This window comes from Trematomus bernacchii, unplaced genomic scaffold (genome assembly GCF_902827165.1).
Source record: "Trematomus bernacchii unplaced genomic scaffold, fTreBer1.1, whole genome shotgun sequence".
NCBI classification, from domain to species: domain Eukaryota; kingdom Metazoa; phylum Chordata; class Actinopteri; order Perciformes; family Nototheniidae; genus Trematomus; species Trematomus bernacchii.
In genome coordinates, this window is record NW_022987807.1 from 90,954 (window position 1) to 112,819 (window position 21,866).

The 21,866-nt window shown below is 40.2% G+C and overlaps 1 protein-coding gene across 1 annotated transcript in view; it reads right to left on the minus strand.

Moving 5' to 3' along the window:
• The window catches only part of LOC117498732 (polypeptide N-acetylgalactosaminyltransferase 9-like), a 121,267-nt gene that overhangs the window by 79,673 nt on the left and 19,728 nt on the right, over window positions 1-21,866 (minus strand). Inside the window, 1 exon segment of the mRNA XM_034150880.1 lies at window positions 4,764-4,930. Coding sequence (XP_034006771.1) covers window positions 4,764-4,930 — 167 coding nt within the window.

The following is a 21,866-nucleotide window of genomic DNA, read 5'->3' on the forward strand; positions in this document are numbered from 1 at the left end:
AAAGAGGACATATTTAGTGTCTCTACTTTAAAGAGTCCTCTCCTGCTGATGTTCAGGTGTATATCAGTATGTAGTGTCTCTACTTTAAAGAGTCCTCTCCTGCTGATGTTCAGGTGTATATCAGTATGTAGTGTCTCTACTTTAAAGAGTCCTCTCCTGCTGATGTTCAGGAGTATATCAGTATGTAGTGTCTCTACTTTAAAGAGTCCTCTCCTGCTGATGTTCAGGTGTATATCAGTATGTAGTGTCTCTACTTTAAAGAGTCCTCTCCTGCTGATGTTCAGGTGTATATCAGTATGTAGTGTCTCTACTTTAAAGAGTCCTCTCCTGCTGATGTTCAGATGTATATCAGTATGTAGTGTCTCTACTTTAAAGAGTCCTCTCCTGCTGATGTTCAGGTGTATATCAGTATGTAGTGTCTCTACTTTAAAGAGTCCTCTCCTGCTGATGTTCAGGTGTATATCAGTATTTAGTGTCTCTACTTTAAAGAGTCCTCTCCTGCTGATGTCCAGGTATATATCAGTATGTAGTGTCTCTACTTTAAAGAGTCCTCTCCTGCTGATTTTCAGGTGTATATCAGTATGTAGTGTCTCTACTTTAAAGAGTCCTCTCCTGCTGATGTTCAGGTGTATATCAGTATGTAGTGTCTCTACTTTAAAGAGTCCTCTCCTGCTGATGTTCAGGTGTATATCAGTTTGTAGTTTCTGTAGTGGGACATGTTTCGATGCTTTAATGTTCTTTGCAGACCATTTACATGCACCAAAACCTATATAACACACCACAGGAAAAGGAGAGCCCTGAAAAGCATAATATGGCCTCTTTCATTTGCTACACCTTAGTGACAACTTCATTATAACAGATTCAATGCCTGAGGTGTAATTGAAGCAAATTAGGTAAATCTCCAGGGTTTAATTTGTGGGAATGGGATGCCAACTTTGCGGTTTAAAGATCTAACTATCCAACATTTAATTGGTTGATTAAGGCTGTTAAAAAACTCTTGCAATGCTTATTCATTCCTCGTCCAGTGGGGTTTTTCTCTTTCTGTAAATGCTTGAATCAGCATTCATTGATATCACTTGGAGACGATGCAAACGATAAATGCCAGATTGACTTTAGATCACGTTCTAAAGTTGATAATGTGAAGCTAAGAGCCACAGAGCAATAACTGTAATTATTAGGAGTTATTTCAGGCAACTTGGTGAAAGTAAGACCAGGTTTCTCCACCGTTTTATCTTTTAATCACTCTCCACTGAATCCTGAGAGAGAAATCTGTCTCTTTAGCTGCTGAATGCTCCATTATGTTCATCAGAGAGGAGCTAACGAACTGTCTGTCTGCAGTTTGGTTCTGAGCAGGAGGTGCACTGTGGGTTTTAAACTTGAGATTGGTAAAAGTGAAGCAAAACATTAACGTTGTGGGACAAAACCTTAAAAAAAAGGAATTTGAAAGATAGTAAAACACTGTGGAAAGCTTAGAGGAGCTGCAATCAGAAATACTTCTCTTTTAGCTCACTATGTTCAAATTCCACATTGTCATTTAACATTTGAATATAAAAGTTTTAAAGTGTTTTAGTTTCCCCTGCTGTCAGAGAATCAGTGACCCGATGTTCTAACTAAACCATTTTCAAAACAGATTTCAGTGGGAGTTCTTTTCCACAGAAAAATAACATGTTTGCACGAGAGGAGAGATAACATTTATTCAAATTGAGAAAGAATCTGCATTTTACTTGGAACATTTTGTCCCCTTCACCATTATCGTGCACTACTTTATTTACATTTCTTCTTACACTATTTGTATGTTGTGTTTATTGTATGTTGCACTGTTGGAGGGCCTTAGATTTTCATTGGAGGAACTCCTCTGTAGCTATTTTGCAAAAGTTGTTTTCTTTGAATGTTTATTTTATTATCTTTGCTTTTTAATGACTGTTTTTAAATGCCATTTTCTTAATGTCTTTCATTTTTGTAAAGCACTTTGAATTGCCCTGTGTTGAAAGGTGCTATATAAATAAACTTGCCTTGCCTTGCCTTGCCTTGCCTTGCCTTGCCTTGCCTTGCCTTGCCTTGCCTCGCCTCGCCTCGCCTCGCCTCGCCTCGCCTCGCCTCGCCTCGCCTCGCCTCGCCTCGCCTCGCCTCGCCTCGCCTCGCCTCCTTTGAGTCTTGAAAATAGTGAGAATAGGATTGTCCTTCAAAAAGGAGAACCCTTGCATGGAAGAGACCGTCTGCTATAATGAGAGGAAGGTTTGGCGTCCATTTATACTCTGGCTTTTAACAGAGTCTGTTCTGTTAGAGCCTCAGTGTAGAGTGGAGATGTGCCAGTGGTGACTCTTCTTCTGTCAGTATGTTATTCCTGCACTTCTTCTTCTTTCAGTATGTTATTCCTGCACTTCTTCTTCTTTCAGTATGTTATTCCTGTACTTCGTCTTCTTTCAGTATGTTATTCCTGCACTTCTTCTTCTTTCAGTATGTTATTCCTGCGCCCTTTTCTCCTCTCCAGCCTGAGGGAGGCAGCCCTGTTCCTCCGTGCCAAGTGAAGGAGGGCCAAGTGTCGTCTGAAATCTAGTTCATTGTCCCTCGCTCTGAAAACTGGAAAGCTTTTAGGATATGGAGCCGAGCGTTGTCAGCTGCTGTGGGCGTCATGGTGTGGAGGCAAAAATAAAGCCCACATCACCATGGAGACTGTAGTTTACGCAGCAGTTCGGAAAAGAGGACCAGACAAATCCCATCCCTTTCTATCTCCTCTTTTTGTCTAAGCTATGTGAAAGCCCAGTGTTCACGAATCATCCGCCCTCAGGGGTTTCTCTCCATCCCTTCAACTGTTACTCACAAACCAACACACAATGAGAAACTGAGTCACACACACCAACAACAACATGCATTGGAAACAATAGCGTAACAACAACGACAACTATGGCAGGAGGCCAGAAACATCACACTAACCAAGTTGTGTTTGACGCTCATGTTCCACCAGGAATGATATAATAATAAATAGTGACTGTCTCTTCTGAGTAACAGACCTACAGCGTTAGACAAAGATAGACTCCACAGGTTTCAGGATTTGAATTCGGAGAGGATACACTAAACGACAGCTAAACACATCTTTTTAAATTAGCTATTTATTAGCGACACCTCCCCCTTTTAAAATGGTCTTTTAGTCCTTATTATGTACCTACTTTTATATTGTTTTATTTCTTTCATAGGTCTTAAAGGGTTTTAACTTTTAACAGTTTTAATAGCAACATTTCCTTTTTAAAATTGGTCTTTTAATATTTTCAGCGTTTAACCTTTTTTAGAATTATAACACATTTTTATTTTTGTTGTACATATATGTTTACTTTCTTTTATAGGGTTTTATATTGTTGTATGAATTCTCTTAGTCTTGTGTCTTGTGAGGAATCATTATTTATTTTATTATATTTTATTTGTATCATCATACCTTTAACCTCCAAACCTGTTAAAATGTTATATGTGGTTGCTACAGTATGCTGCATGTATCCGTAAAGGTCTTAACATCTGATCTGAGGGGAAGTTCTTGTGGTTTATTTTTAACTTGTGATGTGTGACATTTTGTAAAGCACTTTGAGCTGCACGTGCCGTATGAAAAGTGCTATATAAATAAAAAGCTTGAAGGGGGTCAAAGACAAGCTACATATTGTCAGAGATGTCAAAAGTACACACATCCTTTACTCAAGTAGAAGTACAGATACTTGTGTTTAAAAATACTCTGGTGAAAGTAGAAGTACTGACTAAACTTCTTTACTCAAGTAAAAGTAAAGAGGGCTTTGAAATGTACTTAAGTAAAAAGTACCCATAACTAGCGGCTGTTTTAAAGAGTACCTGACCTCCCTTTATATTAATAGAACAATAATGTCATTGTTAGCTAATGAATGTTTCCATGCTGAACAACGGCAACATGACAACGTTTTCATTGGTCCCTCTTCTTTAGAGAAGACCAGGAAATGATGGATACACGGATCGTGTTCAAATCAATAGGCACGCAATGACTCTGAATAATAATGATCACGCCACCAAACACACATTCAAACTAAAGGAACCAGCCTGTTTGGAAAATGAGAGAAGTAGAAAGTACAGGTATTTGTGTTCAACATGTAAGAAGTAGAAAGTACAGGTATTTGTGTTCAACATGTAAGAAGTAGAAAGTTCAGGTATTTGTGTTCAAAATGTAAGAAGTAGAAAGTACAGGTATTTGTGTTCAAAATGTAAGAAGTAGAAAGTACAGGTATTTGTGTTCAAAATGTAAGAAGTAGAAAGTACAGGTATTTGTGTTCAAAATGTAAGAAGTAGAAAGTACAGGTATTTGTGTTCAACATGTAAGAAGTAGAAAGTACAGGTATTTGTGTTCAAAATGTAAGAAGTAGAAAGTACAGGTATTTGTGTTCAAAATGTAAGAAGTAGAAAGTACAGGTATTTGGGTTCAAAATGTAAGAGGTAGAAAGTACAGGTATTTGTGTTCAACATGTAAGAATTAGAAAGTACAGGTATTTGTGTTCAAAATGTAAGAAGTAGAAAGTACAGGTATTTGTGTTCAAAATGTAAGAAGTAGAAAGTACAGGTATTTGTGTTCAAAATGTAAGAAGTAAAAGTAAAAAGTCTTCAGAAAAATAAGTAGTGGAGTAAAGTACTGATACCAGAAACATGTACTTAAGTTCAGTAACGAAGTATTTGTACTCCACTACTTCCCACCTCTGCTTATTGTTCAGAAGCCCATTATTAATTCATCATATTAATAGAGCTGTGAAAGGTCTTACCGCTGTCACTGTTGTCGTCCACCAGGATGATCTCCTTGAGCACGTGAGCCGGTGTGTGGTTGACCACGCTGTGCACGGAGCGCAGGATCACTGACAGAGCCTCGTTCACGAAGATGAAGACCACGGAGATCTGAGGAAGGTCCTCTGCGTACGTCAACAGCTTACACCTGTTAAAATACAACCAGGATTATCAGCCAGTGCAAACAAATAACTGGATAACAGGAAGACTTGGCAACAATATCAGGAGAACCCTCGTGAAAACAAATGCATGGATGAGACAGACTGATATAACGAGAGGAAGGGTCGTCCTCCATTTATACTCAGAGAAACCAATCTTTGAACATCCTTGCATAATAACATTTTACAAATACAATCTCCTTAAAATCTGCCTACAAGTGGCTTTTGTCAGCTTTTAGTTTTCCACAAGTGTTTAGTTTAGTTTATTTGTTTATAGTGTCGTGGACAGTCCTCATTAATCAACTGTCACAAAGAACAGTACATGGGGCAGCTTTAGCCAACATTGCTCATTTCCAGCTGTTGTCCCCGGCCAGATGATAATAGACACCTTTTTAAAATCACAATACATCAACAGCATTAGTTATAAAGAAAGGATGAAAGACAACTAGATAGAGGCGAAAGGATAAAAGAGAACAATAAAATGCAAACAACACACGTTACATACACGTCGCCGATAGCACATCACAATCACATAACAGTCTAGTCTTTATTTTCAGTCAATGAACACAGTTGCTAGCTTTAGGGTTAGGGTTAGGGTTAGGGTGGATAACAAATCGTTAGCATATTGAAAAAAGCTCTGAATTTCCATATAAGGCCCCTAAAAGCCAAAGGCACCCCAATACACAAAGGTTAATGTGTCATTATGTCCGCAATATAGCAGAACAAATGTAAGAAACAGCCATTTTTGCAAAAGATCATGTGAAATGCCAACGGTTAACTAATAATTTAAATGTAAATCTCATTATACAGTGTGTACAATATCCTCGACTCTGTAAAAGACAGCCTGAAGCCTCCTAAAAGATCCTTGAAACCTCTTAAAGAAGACCACTTATAACCCCTCATGATCCTGTAGTACCTCCTCAAGTACCATACTCGTATGTGTCCGTCAGAAACCTTTTGACAGCAACACAACAAACCTTTCCTGCAGGATGTTGTCTTGTCATAGCAGAAAAATATCAGGTGTAAACAACAACATTAATGAGATGACCCCGGCAGAAAATGCCATCAAGACATACAGTGCAGTCATCGATGTGATTAACACCTCTTGTCCACCTGGAAACCCCTATTATATGCTGAGACAAACCCCTCATAGTTTCCATCTTCTGCTTGAGTTAAATATGCTTTTTCTTATTTAAAATTCAATAACACATTCAGTGTCACTTTCCCAGCTCATCCCCTATGGTGCAAACAGCCTTATATTTCCTCTGCAAAAACAAAAGGACGTATCCTGGGTAACGTTTCCCCAAGTGCATCGCACCAACTAAGAACAAAACAGCACTCTCCTTAGATATTCTTTGAAGGCCCACATCCATTTGATGGTAAAGTTTTAGCTCCCGGAAACTCAAATCGACTGTATTGCTGCAGTATAGATACCATACAGAAGACATATGCAAGTTGAGCAGAAAGTGTATTTCGAGAGTCTGTACCCTACTTACTTTTCTTGACAGTTATACCTTTGCTAGAACCGATTCAGTACTTCCCATTATAAAGACAGAAAATACAAGATAACATTAAAAACAGGTGATTATGATCCTATTTAGAGGCAAATAGAAGTCGTTTCCATGGTGTTGTACGGTCTGGGTGCTCTCTTTGTTTGTGTCTTACAGTTTTAAACCTTTTACAGTGTGTTTTCAGTTCATGAAAGCTAATTGTAACATTTTGATTGCCCAAAAATGCCAGTTAAAGCATTATGTAGTTAGTATACTCTCTTTTGAAAAAGATGGTGACAGCCAGTACACTTAACTCAATGCTTCAAAACTAGAGTCCTCAAACCAATGGGTTGTGACAGTTTCCACTCGTTATAAAGAGTTCAGTCAAATCTGACAAATGTTGACCTGACAATGGCAAAAGTTAAAAAGGTCCAACACATTGTACGTGATAGGCTAAGGGGCGGGACATCTCTAAGCGGTTGACCAATCACAACAGAGACGGCCAGCTGACCAATCAGAGCAGACTGGGCTCTGGTTTCAGACAGAGGGTGAAAAGAGGTGCTGCAGCACAGGCAGTATGAGAGAAATAAAGAGCTTTTTGAACATTAAAGCATGGAGACATGTCCCAGTAGAGACCAGCAGGAGAGGACTCTTTAAAGTAGAGACACTACATACTAATATACACCTGAACATCAGCAGGAGAGGACTCTTTAAAGTAGAGACACTACATACTGATATACACCTGAACATCAGCAGGAGAGGACTCTTTAAAATAGAAACACTACATACTGATATACACCTGAACATCAGCAGGAGAGGACTCTTTAAAGTAGAGACACTACATACTGATATACACCTGAACATCAGCAGGAGAGGACTCTTTAAAGTAGAGACACTACATACTGATATACACCTGCACATCAGCAGGAGAGGACTCTTTAAAGTAGAGGCACTACATACTGGTATACACCTGAACATCAGCAGGAGAGGACTCTTTAAAGTAGAGACACTACATACTGATATACACCTGAACATCAGCAGGAGAGGACTCTTTAAAGTAGAGACACTACATTCTGATATACACCTGAACATCAGCAGGAGAGGACTCTTTAAAGTAGAGACACTACATACTGATATACACCTGAACATCATCAGGAGAGGACTCTTTAAAGTAGAGACACTACATACTGATATACACCTGAACATCAGCAGGAGAGGACTCTTTAAAGTAGAGACACTACATACTGATATACACCTGAACATCAGCAGGAGAGGACTCTTTAAAGTAGAGACACTACATACTGATATACACCTGAACATGAGCATTATTCGTTTTCTTTACAGAAAGATGGTTTTAAATGCAGTCAATGTCCTTCAATTCCTAACCTGTGACCTCTCTCATCACTTGTCCTTATTCATTTTCTGAACTGAACACTATGCCAGCATATGAATATAGAAGATTTCATTATCTTTGTCTGACTGAGTGTCGAGCTCACACTCTGTCACCACAATCCTGTTACTCTACTCCGCTGATAATCTCCAGTCTGTCACCCGTCCCGTCACTTCCAGTAAAGGACAGTGTTTTCCTACTGCTTTGAAGTCAGAAATAACAGCGTTGACTGGACGGAAGCACTTAGCTGATTCCTACAGTATGGCAACTGTGAACACACACACACACACACACACACACACACACACACACACACACACACACACACACACACACACACACACACACACACACACACACACACACACACACACACACACACACACACACACACACACACACACACACACACACACACACACACACACACACACACACACACACACACACACACACACACACACACACACACACACACACACACACACACACACACACACACACACACACACACACACACACACCACACACACACACACACACACACACACACACACACACACACACAGCAACTTTCCTCAGCGCCCCAATTAGGCTCCAAACGCAACAGCTGAAAAACGCATTTCACTCGCTCCGGCCTTTGTTTCTGCATATTTTCACATATCTTATTCAGCAGCGTTGACTCATTACTTCGGGATAATGAGGTGGCTATTGTAATTGTTGTGGTTGAATTATTTACAAGAGATGTTGGTTTTAATGAAACACTTGTAATGTTGTACTTTATTAGAATATCAAATTGACATTAATCGAGTGTAGTGTAAACAAATCTACGTGTTTTCGTTTAGCTTCGGTAAATCCCGTTAAGCTCTGGAAGTCTTTCGCCAAACATCAGGGCAGAGCGGATTTAAAGACGGCGACATATTGCATTTGCCAGGTGAGACACCGTTCACACGAGACATATTAATGAGACAAGGCATTGATTTGTCAGAAAGCATCAGTCTCACAGGATATCACAGATTATTAGATGTGATGGAGGCACAGAGTGAGGCTGACATTTAATTTTGAAAAACCTGCACTTGGCAAGGACGTTTATTAAAAAATGAAACATCCTGAATCGCAAATAAGGCCTGCTACAGAAAATAAGTATCCATTATCTGATCTATTAAGCCCCAGAAAACCTTTTCTAAATGATCCAATTTAAAGTGAGGTGTTGCATACAATCATAGATTTAATGGTGTTGTTTTGGTTTTAATTAAAACCTCATCTTCATCTAAATGTAACTTGACCCTACTGGTGTTTTTCATTTTCTACTGTGGGCATATTATTAGATCTTGCTTGTTATCAAAATGCTGTTACCTTGGATATTTTTTGTTCATAAAAGCCAATTGCTGCTGTTCCATCTTTGCTGTGAGCCATCTGAGCTGAAATTAAATTATGAGAATCTGCATTTGGCAAGGACGTTATTTAAAAATAAATCATCCTGAATCACAAATTGGGGCCGCTGCAGTAAAGAGCACAATCTGAACTCAGAAAACCTTTTCTAAATGCCCAAATGAAAGTGTGGCGTTGCATACAATTATCAATTTAATCATGTTATTTTCGTATAATTAAAATGACTTCTTCTGCTTCTAGATGTAACAGTGGTGTAACCCTGCTGGTGTTCTTCATCATCCACTGTGGGCATATTTTCATGTATTTCATGTTAGTATTATAATCATTTTTGCACTTGTTTCTATCTTTCAGTACATAGATAAATGAATATATATAAAAAATTTGGACTTTACACACATTTTGATATAAGGATGGCCTTATTCATCTATAGGGAATAATTTAAATAGGTCTTACGTCACATATCTCTCCTTGTGTCAGGTCATACTCAAACAAAATTAGTCACATAACACAGACATGTAGAAGTGTTAAGACTGGCATAGTGTTCTCTGGTTTGTGAGGTAAGGGAGATAGAAATTCAGAGGAGGTGATGATACAAAGTCTTGCTTATAAAATAGTTTTGACCAAGGACATCACTTTGTATTGAAAAGTGGCGGGGATATAGGGGGTCAGAAGGTATTTCAATGGTCTTCAGCATATGCAATTTTAGTCAGTGTAATGACCCCCGCTCAGCATGTCGTTCCCCCCCAAATAGCTCCTGTTACTTGTCTCATATATGTAATATAATGTAAAGTAAAGCGATTTGAGCACTTATAAGAAAATGCAAAAATAAATACCATGAATTAGTTTCAAGTCAGAGTAGGTAATTACCAAAATTAATTAAATTAATGTCAATGCATGCTACATGGTCGTTTTATACAATGAGTAAGCTTAGGGACATTGTTTTTAAGCTGTTGACAATGTCCATGACTTTATTCTATATTAACAGTGCATTTTTAAGGTTCGCTAGGATGCGAATACACCTTTCTGAAAGTGTACTCCTTTGCTTGTTCAAATGTGTTGTTGAAAGAGTTTTTCAGATGGATTTTTTCAACAAATAATACGATTAAAAAAGTTGAAGTCAAAAGCATCCATTTCAAAAAGTGATATGGTTGTGACTTAGATCTGAGGAGTCATTGAAACGACTCATTTTAGACCGTTCTCAGTATGTCAGAGTACAACATAATCAATCATCTAACCTCCAGCTGTCCACAGGTGTCCCACAAGGGTCAATTCTGGGTCCATTGTTATTTTCATTGTATATAAACGACTTACCATCGATATGTCCTGACATAAATATCCAAATGTATGCTGATGATACTGTAATTTATATTCACGGAGGCAGTCTGACACAAGTGGCTAATGAACTGTCGAACAAGATGGTTCATGTAACAGCTTGGTTGGAGCAATGCTGTCTGCAACTAAATGTCAGTAAAACTGTATGTATGTTCTTCACCAAAACCAAGTCCTCCTGCGTTGAGCCAGATGTGTTTGTGTCCGGGGAGAGGCTACAGGTGGTCTCACAGTACAAATACCTGGGGGTCTTAATTCATTCAAGACTCAATGTTAAGGCTCAGGTGAAAAAGGTCTGCAACAGGGTCAAATTCAGTCTGTCAAATTTGAGGTTTACCAGAGACTGCATGTCAACAGAGGCAGCTCTGATGTACATGCATGCACTCTATGGTTCTATCTCACATCACCTACTGCTTAACAACCTGGTCACATGCCTGGACAACCACTCTTAAACCCCTGGAATCATTATACTTAAAATAGTAGATAAGAAATCAGTTCATTCTCATCATTGCCCAATACTCACAAAGTATAACTTGTTGAGCTGGGAAAATTAGATATGCAAATGCTTGCCTCATGTACAAAATAATACACGGCCTTACTGTACCTTACCTCCGCTCAGACATTTTATCACCATACGCACACCTGTAACTAGGTCAACAAGAGCTGCAACAAGAGGAGACTGCGTTGTTCCATTAAGGAAGAGTTCATTCAGCCAATCTTCTTTTTCTTTTAAAGCTGCACAACAGTGGAACTCAATCCCAGTAAAGATTAGAGAACAAAACACCTGCCGTTTATTCAAATCTAATTTAAAAACATGGTTGGTGGAAAATCAGCTGTCAACACTGACACGATCTGCACTTTACAAAGCTCTGTTTGTACACATGTGCCTTGACCTGTTGCTATCTGTCTGCTTTGTGAATATGTATTTTTGTTTTTATGTTTTTAGATATGCTTTTATCAAAATGTAAGCATCTATGTTGAATGTTGTTTTACTGATTGTATTTACCTGTCATTTGAAGTGACATTTTTTTTTTAGGATGACTTTCAACATCTGTCCAGGGACTGCAGATGAAAAATAGCCTGTTGGCTAACTCTGGCGCATTTACAGAAATGTTAATCAATGTGCACTGTCCCTGTCAAATAAAAAAATAAAAAAATAAAAGCAGATAAAGAAGCGTATTTCTTTTTTTTGTTTAGGATGAAAAACGACAGAGAATGACTGTGCTTGAGAATGGACGGTGACATACAATGCTTCTGCTCACTTCTATTCTCCTGTATTGTTCATCTTCTCTTTCTCCTTGGCCATTATTAACTTTCAAATAAACGTTCAGTTTGTCAGACACCAGATCGTTCCCCTGCTTTTCTAGTCAATGCTCCAAAAAAAATGTCCATCACAGGAATCAAAGTCTACATCCTGTTAGCTTTGACATGTTTTTTTTTCGCCTTGTTCAAAAACAGCACGTTTGCTGCACTTCCACCCTAGCTGTGTGCCATCTGAGCCCCACTGGTGCCCCGGTGACCTGCCATGACACACACACACACACACCACACACCAACACACACACACATAACAGACAACAACCACACACACACACACACACACACACCACAACACACACACACACCACACACAACACACACACACACACACACACACACACACACACACACACACAACACACCCACACACACACACCACACACACACCACACACCACACAACACACACACACACCACACACACACACACACACACACACACACACACAACCACACACACACACACACACACACACACACACAACACACCACCACACAGGGAGGAGGATGTAACTTTAGCACCACACTGGGATCCATCTGCTGTGTTGTGGTTCCCCCGTGGCCTGACCCCATGACGCTGCTGTGTGTGTGTGTGTGTGTGTGTGTGTGTGTGTGTGTGTGTGTGTGTGTGTGTGTGTGTGTGTGTGTGTGGTGTGTGTGTGTGTGTGTGTGTGTGTGCGAGTACTTTGCACAAATTAGGAACATACGGCACTTTCCTAAATATGCGAGTGGAGAAAAAAAAATCAATCTAGTGATCCTGGATCAAGACCTTCTAGTAGATCACAGATCAACACCTTCACATCCTTTAAAATGAAAGTCTACAAGTAAAAATAAACTACTCTCACCCCATTTTATTCATTTGTATACATGTTTTACATTTGAACTATATTGCCAACTTTTATGGTTTTAATCAATTGTTGTATTTGTAGTTTAAAATACAATCTTTTTAACCTATTAGAAATATAAACATCATTAATGACCTTGAATTTAGTATGCTTTGTAACAAGCAGGCTATGAGTCTACTAATGTATGTGTGTGTGTGAGTGTGGGTATGCATGCGTGCGTGTGTGTGTGTGTGTGTGTGTGTGTGTGTGTGTGTGTGTGTGGTGTGGTGTGTGTGTGTGTGTGTGTGTGCGTGTGTGTGTGTGTGTGTGTGTGTGTGTGTTAGCGGGTTCTCACCTTTCAACAATGAGAATTGGCAAGAGAGGATCAAGTAATTATGTGAGATGACACAACAGATGGTGTCATATTTACTTGTGAAATGATATAGTAAACTATTTGCATATCACCATAAAAGACTGTGACTTCCTTCCTTCTGGGCTTTACCACACATTTGTATTTGCACATCCATATAACGCACCATAACTGGGGTATCTGCACTTACACACATTGCGCTCACATCAACTTTTATTCTAAATGAATCCCTTGCATTTTGAGCAGGTTGCTTTTAATAATCATCTCACAATTTAAACTTTGTATGCTGCTGCACTTACTTCATTGTTGATGACAGAGTGTTTATTTTTCAACAAAACTACCATTGGCAAAGTTTATAAACCAGACAAGATGTTTCAATTATTTCCGACGTATTCTTGTATTCCGCAGCGAAGTTGAATACTTGATTCTGATTGGTCAATTTGGACATTCTAGAGGTTGTTAATTCTCGCTAACAGAACGTTGCTAAGGAGGATTAAGAAACGATGTGTTGTCATATCAATACGCAGAAAGCCTGGTCAATTTAACGTCAACAGTGGACAACAAAGATTAGTTTTCTCGAGAACTAAACACTAACAGGGAACAGCAGAAGAAGACAGACAGGAAGTAAACACTAACGGGAACACATTATGGTGTCAGGCAGTGTGTAAAGACGGTTTAGTGGAAAATAAAATATGAACAGACCTCGACAGTTACAGAAAAGCTCGATCAGTGCAGCCGTCATTTGAAGTTACGTTGTTGTCACCGCAGTTCAGCTGTTGGTACGCAGTTGAACAGACAATTTTTTCTTAGCAGAAGCAATACGACCATTTTTAAATCAATATTATGAATCAAGTTGTTGGTTTATTTAGTATGTAACTAAGCGAGATAATGTGTTTTCGGAGTGGACACATTATCCCTTTCTTAATAGCTAGCTACTTAGCAAACAGTTAGCTATCAACACATTCGACTGATATTGTGCAATATTTTATCTGTGATGTAATTGTTTGAACTTCCACCTAATGTCATTTTTTACTTTCAATAAATTATCTGGCTTTGTGCAAAACTACAGCTCAGATATTGACACAACATTTTTGATTGTATGGATGTTTGCAATATAATGCAGGTAGCTGGGAAGCACTCATGCATTTAACTTCTTCCATAAATCCTTAACTTAATATTGGCATTTGATTCAAGCATGGAAATGAAAATCTAACTGCCTATAGTCCCACCGCTCTGGACTGGGAAAGCTTAATTTCATGCACTGTTATCAATCACTTCCATTACCGCAGCCCACATGCATTTGACAGCAGAGGTAATAAAAAGGAAAGCTAAGCCACAGAGAGTGTTTATGATGGAGCTGCGTGCATCTATCTATACCTTAAGCCTTGCTCTGGCGCTCTAAGAGTAAATGCACAATTGTTTTGATGATAACCCCCCCTCTATCATTTCAGTCATTCCTCGTGCATTTATGCTTTCCCTCTGCCAACTCCTTTGTTCCCTCTCCTCTATTGGCTCTCTCAGTCAGCGTTGCCCAGGTCTATAAATACAATGACAAAGACCCCAAAGTTAGTCCCAAAATACAAATCGCGAAGGGATTTTACCATCTGATTTCTGAATATTGCAGAAAACAAGACGTTAATGATACTTATTGAAACGTTTTGTTCAGCAGGACCCCACATTTATGATTTCTGAAGCGTTAATCGCCGTAAATATCTCAAGAGGTAACGTTAGACTATTTAAGGAATACTGGCACAATCATATGACTTCGCATCAACACCGCTAAGCTAAAGGAGGCTAGCGTTATCGGTGTGTTTGATGATGTTTAGTCGTCTCATTTAGACACTTGTTGGCAACCGCTGTTTTAAAATGTACCATTAAGTATTTACTGACGTATTTTATGTCGTAAAAACATAATGTGAAAATATCTACAACTACTAGACCTTATAATCTACCAAAAACTCATTCAAAAACCATTGTCTTTCAAGCAAAGTAACCGGTATCACCACTGTATCATTTCAGTCATTCCTCGTGCATTTATGCTTTCCCTCTGCCACTCCTTTGTTCCCTCTCACAGCTTCCTCTCTCAATCAGCGTGCCTGTTTATAAATACAATGACAAATCTGGCAGTGGGTTTAAGGGGAGATTTTTTTTTTTTTCGCAGTCCCTTCCGACATGGCAGCTGTGCAAAACAAAGTAATGTATTGCTCTCCTGTTCAGTTATACGACCCGCGCGAGAGGCTATAAGTCTAATGAATATTACCAGAGTCATATCTAGTTGAGATGTGCTGCGAGGCTTCAGTGTCCAGATCGTAAGCGATATTGTACTTCCATTGCCCTAGTTACTGGATCCAATTTAGGGCATCGTTCCAGCCTTAAATTTGTACCTGTCTGCAGCGGCAGCGGGGGGGGGGGGGGGGGGGGGGGGGGGGGCCTTGTAGAGTCGTAACAGGATGAGCGATCGACTCATCTGTTTGTAATGGACTGAGCTCACTGGCCAGCACTCATCATGTGACCCGGAACAAGCTCTGACAGAAACAGAGCGCTAGATTAAGATGTATTCCAATCACTCCTCCCCCTCCTCCTCAGCAGTATGCTTCCCCCCTGCCGTTCCCTCCAACTTTTTTCCCCCGCCGGCCGCTCTTATTCGCTGTGAGATTTCACATTAACCTCCCCTAACCCTCGCTGTGCCAGCTACACCAAAAGCAACTTTCCAATCCACGAGCTCTCCTCTCAGAAAGATAATCGTTTGCTTTGTCATTTCTCCAACCTCCCCCCTATCCAGGAGATAACTCTAGCACTGGGAAAAAGCAACAATTTGCAGCTGGAGCTCCTGCACCACGGAGACCTTTACGATCCCATTCTGCAATATCAGACGCTGAGGGAGATGAGGTAAGCTGTTTCTTTAGCTTCCCCATCTCTGGTTATCCACCCCCCCACAGGCAAACCAAACACAAGACGAAGGCCTCCTCAGGCTTCAATATAGTTTTCGGTTTAACTGTTTTGACAAAAAAACAAATCAAATCTTCGACAATAGAGATGCAGACGCGATTATGGTAATTGAATATGAATCCCCTTCGGAGGACCGCAGGGTGAAGAGCAGCTTTATCCTTGAATTGCATTTTTCTATTTATGAGTGACACAAGGTGCATTTAACATCTTTGTGTTTGTTTTTCCGGGGCATCAGTAATCTTAACCCTCGCCTGCCTTTTGTTGTTTGTCTCTCCACAGCCCAATGAGATGTTATCGTACGTTAAGCCTCCCAAGGACAGCGAATGGCGGGCTCAGAGTCATAAAGAGCCTACTTAAGTCCCTGGGTATCTCAGTAAGAATGTCGAAGTGAAGGGCCAGAGGAGGAGAAAGACAGGCAGATGAAAGGGGATTACAGGTCTTTGTCCGAAAGACAATTGTAATTATTATGATATTGGTTTTTGCTGCAGACATACAGAAAGGAGAGAGGATTGTTCGCTGGACTTGCCTTCCCTCTAGTCATCTCAAAGTCCTCTGCTCAATGACTCTTGTCTCAATTAAAAAGTCCATTAGGCAGGAGGTGACTGTTTCCTGCATTTAGCCTCACTTCTGCAGTGCTGCAGTCCACCTTTTGCTCCGCAGACATAATGTCAGAAATATGTAGCGTCGTTCCTACTGCATAAGCAGTAGAGCAGTTTCAAGGGGCCCTACAATGCTCTTTTTCAGGTTGTATGTAGTGTCTCTACTGTAAAGAGTCCTCTCCTGCTGATGTTCAGGTGTATATCAGTATTGTAGTGTCTCTACTTTAAAGAGTCCTCTCCTGCTGATGTTCAGGTGTATATCAGTATGTAGTGTCTCTACTTTAAAGAGTCCTCTCCTGCTGTGTTCAGGTGTATATCAGTATGTAGTGTCTCTACTTTAAAGAGTCCTCTCCTGCTGATGTTCAGGTGTTATATCAGTATGTAGTGCCTCTACATTAAAGAGTCCTCTCCTGCTGATGTTCAGGTGTATATCAGTATGTAGTGTCTCTACTTTTAAAGAGTCCTCTCCTGCTGATGTTCAGGTTGTATATCAGTATGTAGTGGTCTCTACTGGGACATGTCTCCATGCTTAATATTCAAAAAGCTCTTTATTGTTTCTCATACTGCCTGTGCTGCAGCACCTCTTTTCACCCTCTGTCTGACAACCGAGCCCACTCTGCTCTGATTGGTTAGCTTGCCGGCCTCTGTTGTGATTGGTCAACCCTTAGAGATGTCCCGCCCCTTAGCCTATCACGTACAATGTGTTGGAGCGCTTGCCAAAAGAGCGCAACTGTTACATAGTGATGTCATTAGTTGTGGAAGTTAACAAAGGAGTTCAATGGAAGTGTTTCATGCATGGATCTATAAAGAGAACGGATTACAGCGTTAGAGGTGGGATGGCGAAATGTCCTGCCTCTCGAGAGCCAAATTATGGTATCTCGACCAATAGAGAGTGCGCACTTGCTTAAGCCCCGCCTCCTATCTGCAGCGTCACGGTTGATCACAGCTCAGTCAGAGGTAAAATAACTCTGGATTTGGCTTTTAGCGTATCTTACAACTTTTAGACGCTGTGAAAAGTGTTCATACTGGGCAGTTGAATATCGAACAAAAAAAGAAGTACCCTCTGATTTACAGAAGTCTGTTTCACAATGTAGTCAACGGGAAAAGGTGTTTTTGGGCCCAAATGATGTCACAGACTGACAGGGAAGATGTGGTACCATCGTTGGCCACTACGAACATTTGCATCAACAGTGTGTGTGAGAGAACTCCCTCTGGAGGAAACTTTGAGATGTAAGCCTATGCAGACCATTTACATGCACACAACATAAATAACACACACTCCAGGAAAGGGAAAAACCCAAAGAACATAATAGAGCTCCTTTAAACTGAACTAATCGTGAACTTAAGTCCTAACTAGTGCCAGAACAAAGCAGGTAAACAACATTGTTCTGGTGTACATACATCCATTTTCTTTCAGTTGCATGCTTTGATGTTTCTTGTTAATAAAGTGCTTGCCTCAGTGGCCGGTACCAGAAAAGCGAAGACAACTATGATTGCCACATTGTATTGTATTGATTTCCATTGAGGCCTCACAACAAATGAATGTCTTTATCACAAATGTTTCTATTGATTATCTGTCATCGGCTGAAGCTTTACCTCGTTTGACACGAAATCTTTTGTTCGGTGACTACGTGCCTGTGTGTATGGGTACACATTTTTTTCAGAAACACATGCTGGCGTACTGCCTGGACGCGGGACACAGATCAAGAAGTGACAAGCCTGCAGAATGTACCCACAACCCACTGTGAAATTAGCACTAAATCAATATACAAACACACAGCTCCATTTAAAGGAGGGAAACAATCTCTTCAGCGAACCCCCAAGCTCTCACTTCCTTTTTGTCTTTCCTGACATTTTTTGCTATACACGAGTTGATTAAAAAGAGGAATTTCCTCAAACCCCTCCATTCCAGAGGCGCTCTCAGCTGACTTTATTAATTAGCGAGCTCCTTTTTACTCGCCCTCCTCCTCCTCCCTGTTCCACTCTTGTCTAATTTCTCTGGCCGTGAAAAGAGCTGGGAACAAAGCAACGCGGATGAAATGAATTGTTATCCCCGCTAAAGCCCTCAGAAACCTCTCATGGCCGTCAGATTTTCTCTCAGTGTGTCTGCCTGTCGCCATTGTTCTTTGACACTGTGTGATATGAACGCCACTGGCAGCCCTGATTACATCCCCCCCCCTCATACTCCCACTCTCCAATCCATCTCCTGCATCACTCACTGTATCACAGCCGTAGTTTCTAAATGTATTGAAAAGAACCATTATGGTGTGCTTTCAGGGGGTCCACTGGGTCTCTTTCATGAAAAATAAAGAAATTCATGATCCTTTTATTTCAACATATAACATAGCTCTTCTATAATCCCTATCATCTTTCCCCGTGTCCTTTCAAGTAGGGAAAAGGCGTGTCTAAAGTCATTTACTTTTCTATGACTCCCCACAGTGGAAGCCTCGAGCTGCCTGTGGCTAAACTGACTGAAGAGAGGAGGGTAAGATTAAGAGGACGAAGAAGAAGATGAAAGTATCTAACAGGAAGTAAGATTCTCCAGAGATGGGTACGATGTGTAAGGAAAGTACGTAGTAAAGGCTACTTTTTTGGTAGCTTTGTTAGCTCCTCTACTTGAACCATACGAGGTTTTAAAGTGATAAAAACCATTGGAAAAAACGTCAAAGAGTGGTGCTGCGATTACGTTTTTTTGTAGTCCGACCCCGAAGTTATTCCCAAAAGACAAATCACCAACGGATTTAACCATTGGATTTCGGAATATTGCAGGAAACATGACATTAAAGGTGGGTAGGTAAGTTTGAGAAACCGGCTCGAGATCGCTAGAATTTGAAAATACACAACCGGAGAAAATCTGCCACTTCCTTACAGAGCCCCTCCTCCACGAACGCGCACATGACCAATGAGGGCACGAGATAAGTTTGTGCACAGATGGAAGGCTGACAGGCAGGTAGGCCATCCAGTTATTTTAGCCGGGCCGGCTAAAATGATTGGTCGTGCTTTTTACAGTACTACGGCTTCCACAGATGACATTTGTTTATGGATTTTTGTCAAAGCATTTAAGATATTCATTGCTATCGGGATGTTAAGAGCATTCCATGGAATATAACAAAAAGTGTATCTCGAGCCGGTTTCTCAAACTTACCTACCCCACCTTTAATGATACTTATTTAACCGTTATGGTTCAGCAAGACCCCACTTTTATGATTTCTGAAGTGTAAATCAACATACATCTCTCGAAGAGCTAACGTTTAGACGATAAAGGAACTACAGCACGGTCACATGACCTTGCATCAACACAGCTAAGCTAAAGGAGGCTAGCGTTTTTTGCGGTGTGATGATGTTTAGTGGTTTCATTTAGACACTTGTTAGCAACCGCTGTTTTTAAATGTACCAATAAGGTATTTACTGACGTATTTGATGTCGTAAAAACTTAATGTGAAAAATCTACAACTACAGACCTTATTATCTACCCAAAAAACTCATTCAGAAAACCTATTGACTTTCAAACAAAGTAACCGGATGTAGTAAAATGCTAACACAACATTCTAGGTTTAAGGACTCATTCCTGCACCAATCTATAGAGCTATAATCAACCTGACGCCCCTTTCCTTCCTTCTTCTTCTAGCGTAATCATTTGAAATATTGTACGTGTTGGCTGTTAGACATCTCTCGTCGAATGAAGGTAGCACAATAGTGATTGATCTTATGTTCAAGGGTGTTTAAGTTTTATTTGTCACAGTATTCCCCCCTCCAATTCTTTAAAGTGTGTGTACGTAACGCAGCTTCGTTCAAAACGTTCAAAAGGAAACATATCAGATATTGAAATTGGTAAAGTCCCAATGCCTTTGTAGCAAAAAGAAAACCTTGCTTTCTCTTGTATTGTCAGCCTTTGGAGAACATGCCAACAGATTAGCTTGCTATCTGACCCACTCGATGCAGGTCGTAGCATTCCTTTGAATCTCCCTAATGAGGAGACACAGAGGAGGAGAAATATGTCTGGGAAGTGGAGGAAAAGTTGGCAGCGTTGCATATTTAATATACTGTATATGATCATGTCATCAGGGACGCTGGAGCACATACGCTGCTAAATAAACTCTGCAGGGTATCATAAACAATTTCTCCACGGTGCATCAGCGTGGAAAAAACGCTGACGTTACCTGCTAACATTAATGGGACCATTGTGAAAGAAATGCCAACATGACAGAAGTGAGGTTGTTTTAATTGTGTTTTTAGCACAAAACAAATTAAATCTGCGCTGTGACGCGTGTCATTTTGAGTTTGTGCAAATGTACAACGTGCCACTGGGAAACTAGGGGAGGCCAGCACAAAATGAACGTCATATAACCATCAGGTGTACAGGAATGTCCCCTGCTGGAAGCCATTACATTTACAAGGGTGACATTTGCATTTTCTCTGGAAACAAATGAGAGGCAGTTTTTTTGATCCATGGGACATTCCATAAATCCCATCAGCAAAGGTGTTTTAGTGGTCTTGAATAAAAATGAAAGCATTAGGAAGCACCTTGAATTATACCTAAAGTAAAAAGCTGAGTTGGGTGCTATTATAACACCGTATTTAGAAAGAAGATATCAGATGTGCTCACATGTATCCTAATGGAAATTAAACCCAGGTGGTGAACTGTAGAAAAATAGGCTTTTCAGATTGCCTTACTTAGTGAAAGCATAAAAGCAGCATGAGTGTGCCATGCACTTCTGACCTGGACTCAGCCTGCTGGATGTTTGTGTCAATTTCAATAATCCTCAACACCACAATTTACCTTCACACATTATTATTTCTGACAAGCCCTGTACTGCAGCTCTCTATTTTAGTACGGTACATTTCCTAGGGATTCACCGAAAGAGAGACACAACATAAGGAGGACAAAAGAAGAAGGAGAAGAAGAAGAAGGAGAGCAATAACAAGAATAATAGAAGAACAAGAAAAAGAAAGAAGAACAAGAAGTAGAAAAGCACTTGATGAAAATGCCATCTTCCGGACAAAGCGTCCTGCTGTACACTTTGTGCCGTCACAAAAATCCATCAACCTCAGCAGGGATTCAACCGGCAAACCTTCCAGTTACAAGTCTCTCTGACATTACACAGCGCTGCCGGGGGGAAACAGGTTTAAGGCTGGAGCAGGAAGGAGAAAGTACGAAACTGTGATGGAAACTTCTGAAGCAATGGAGACAGGACTCAGAGAGACAGGAACTTTGATGGCAAACAAATTATGGTTTATTTGGAGCTTCGGCCGGATAATTCACA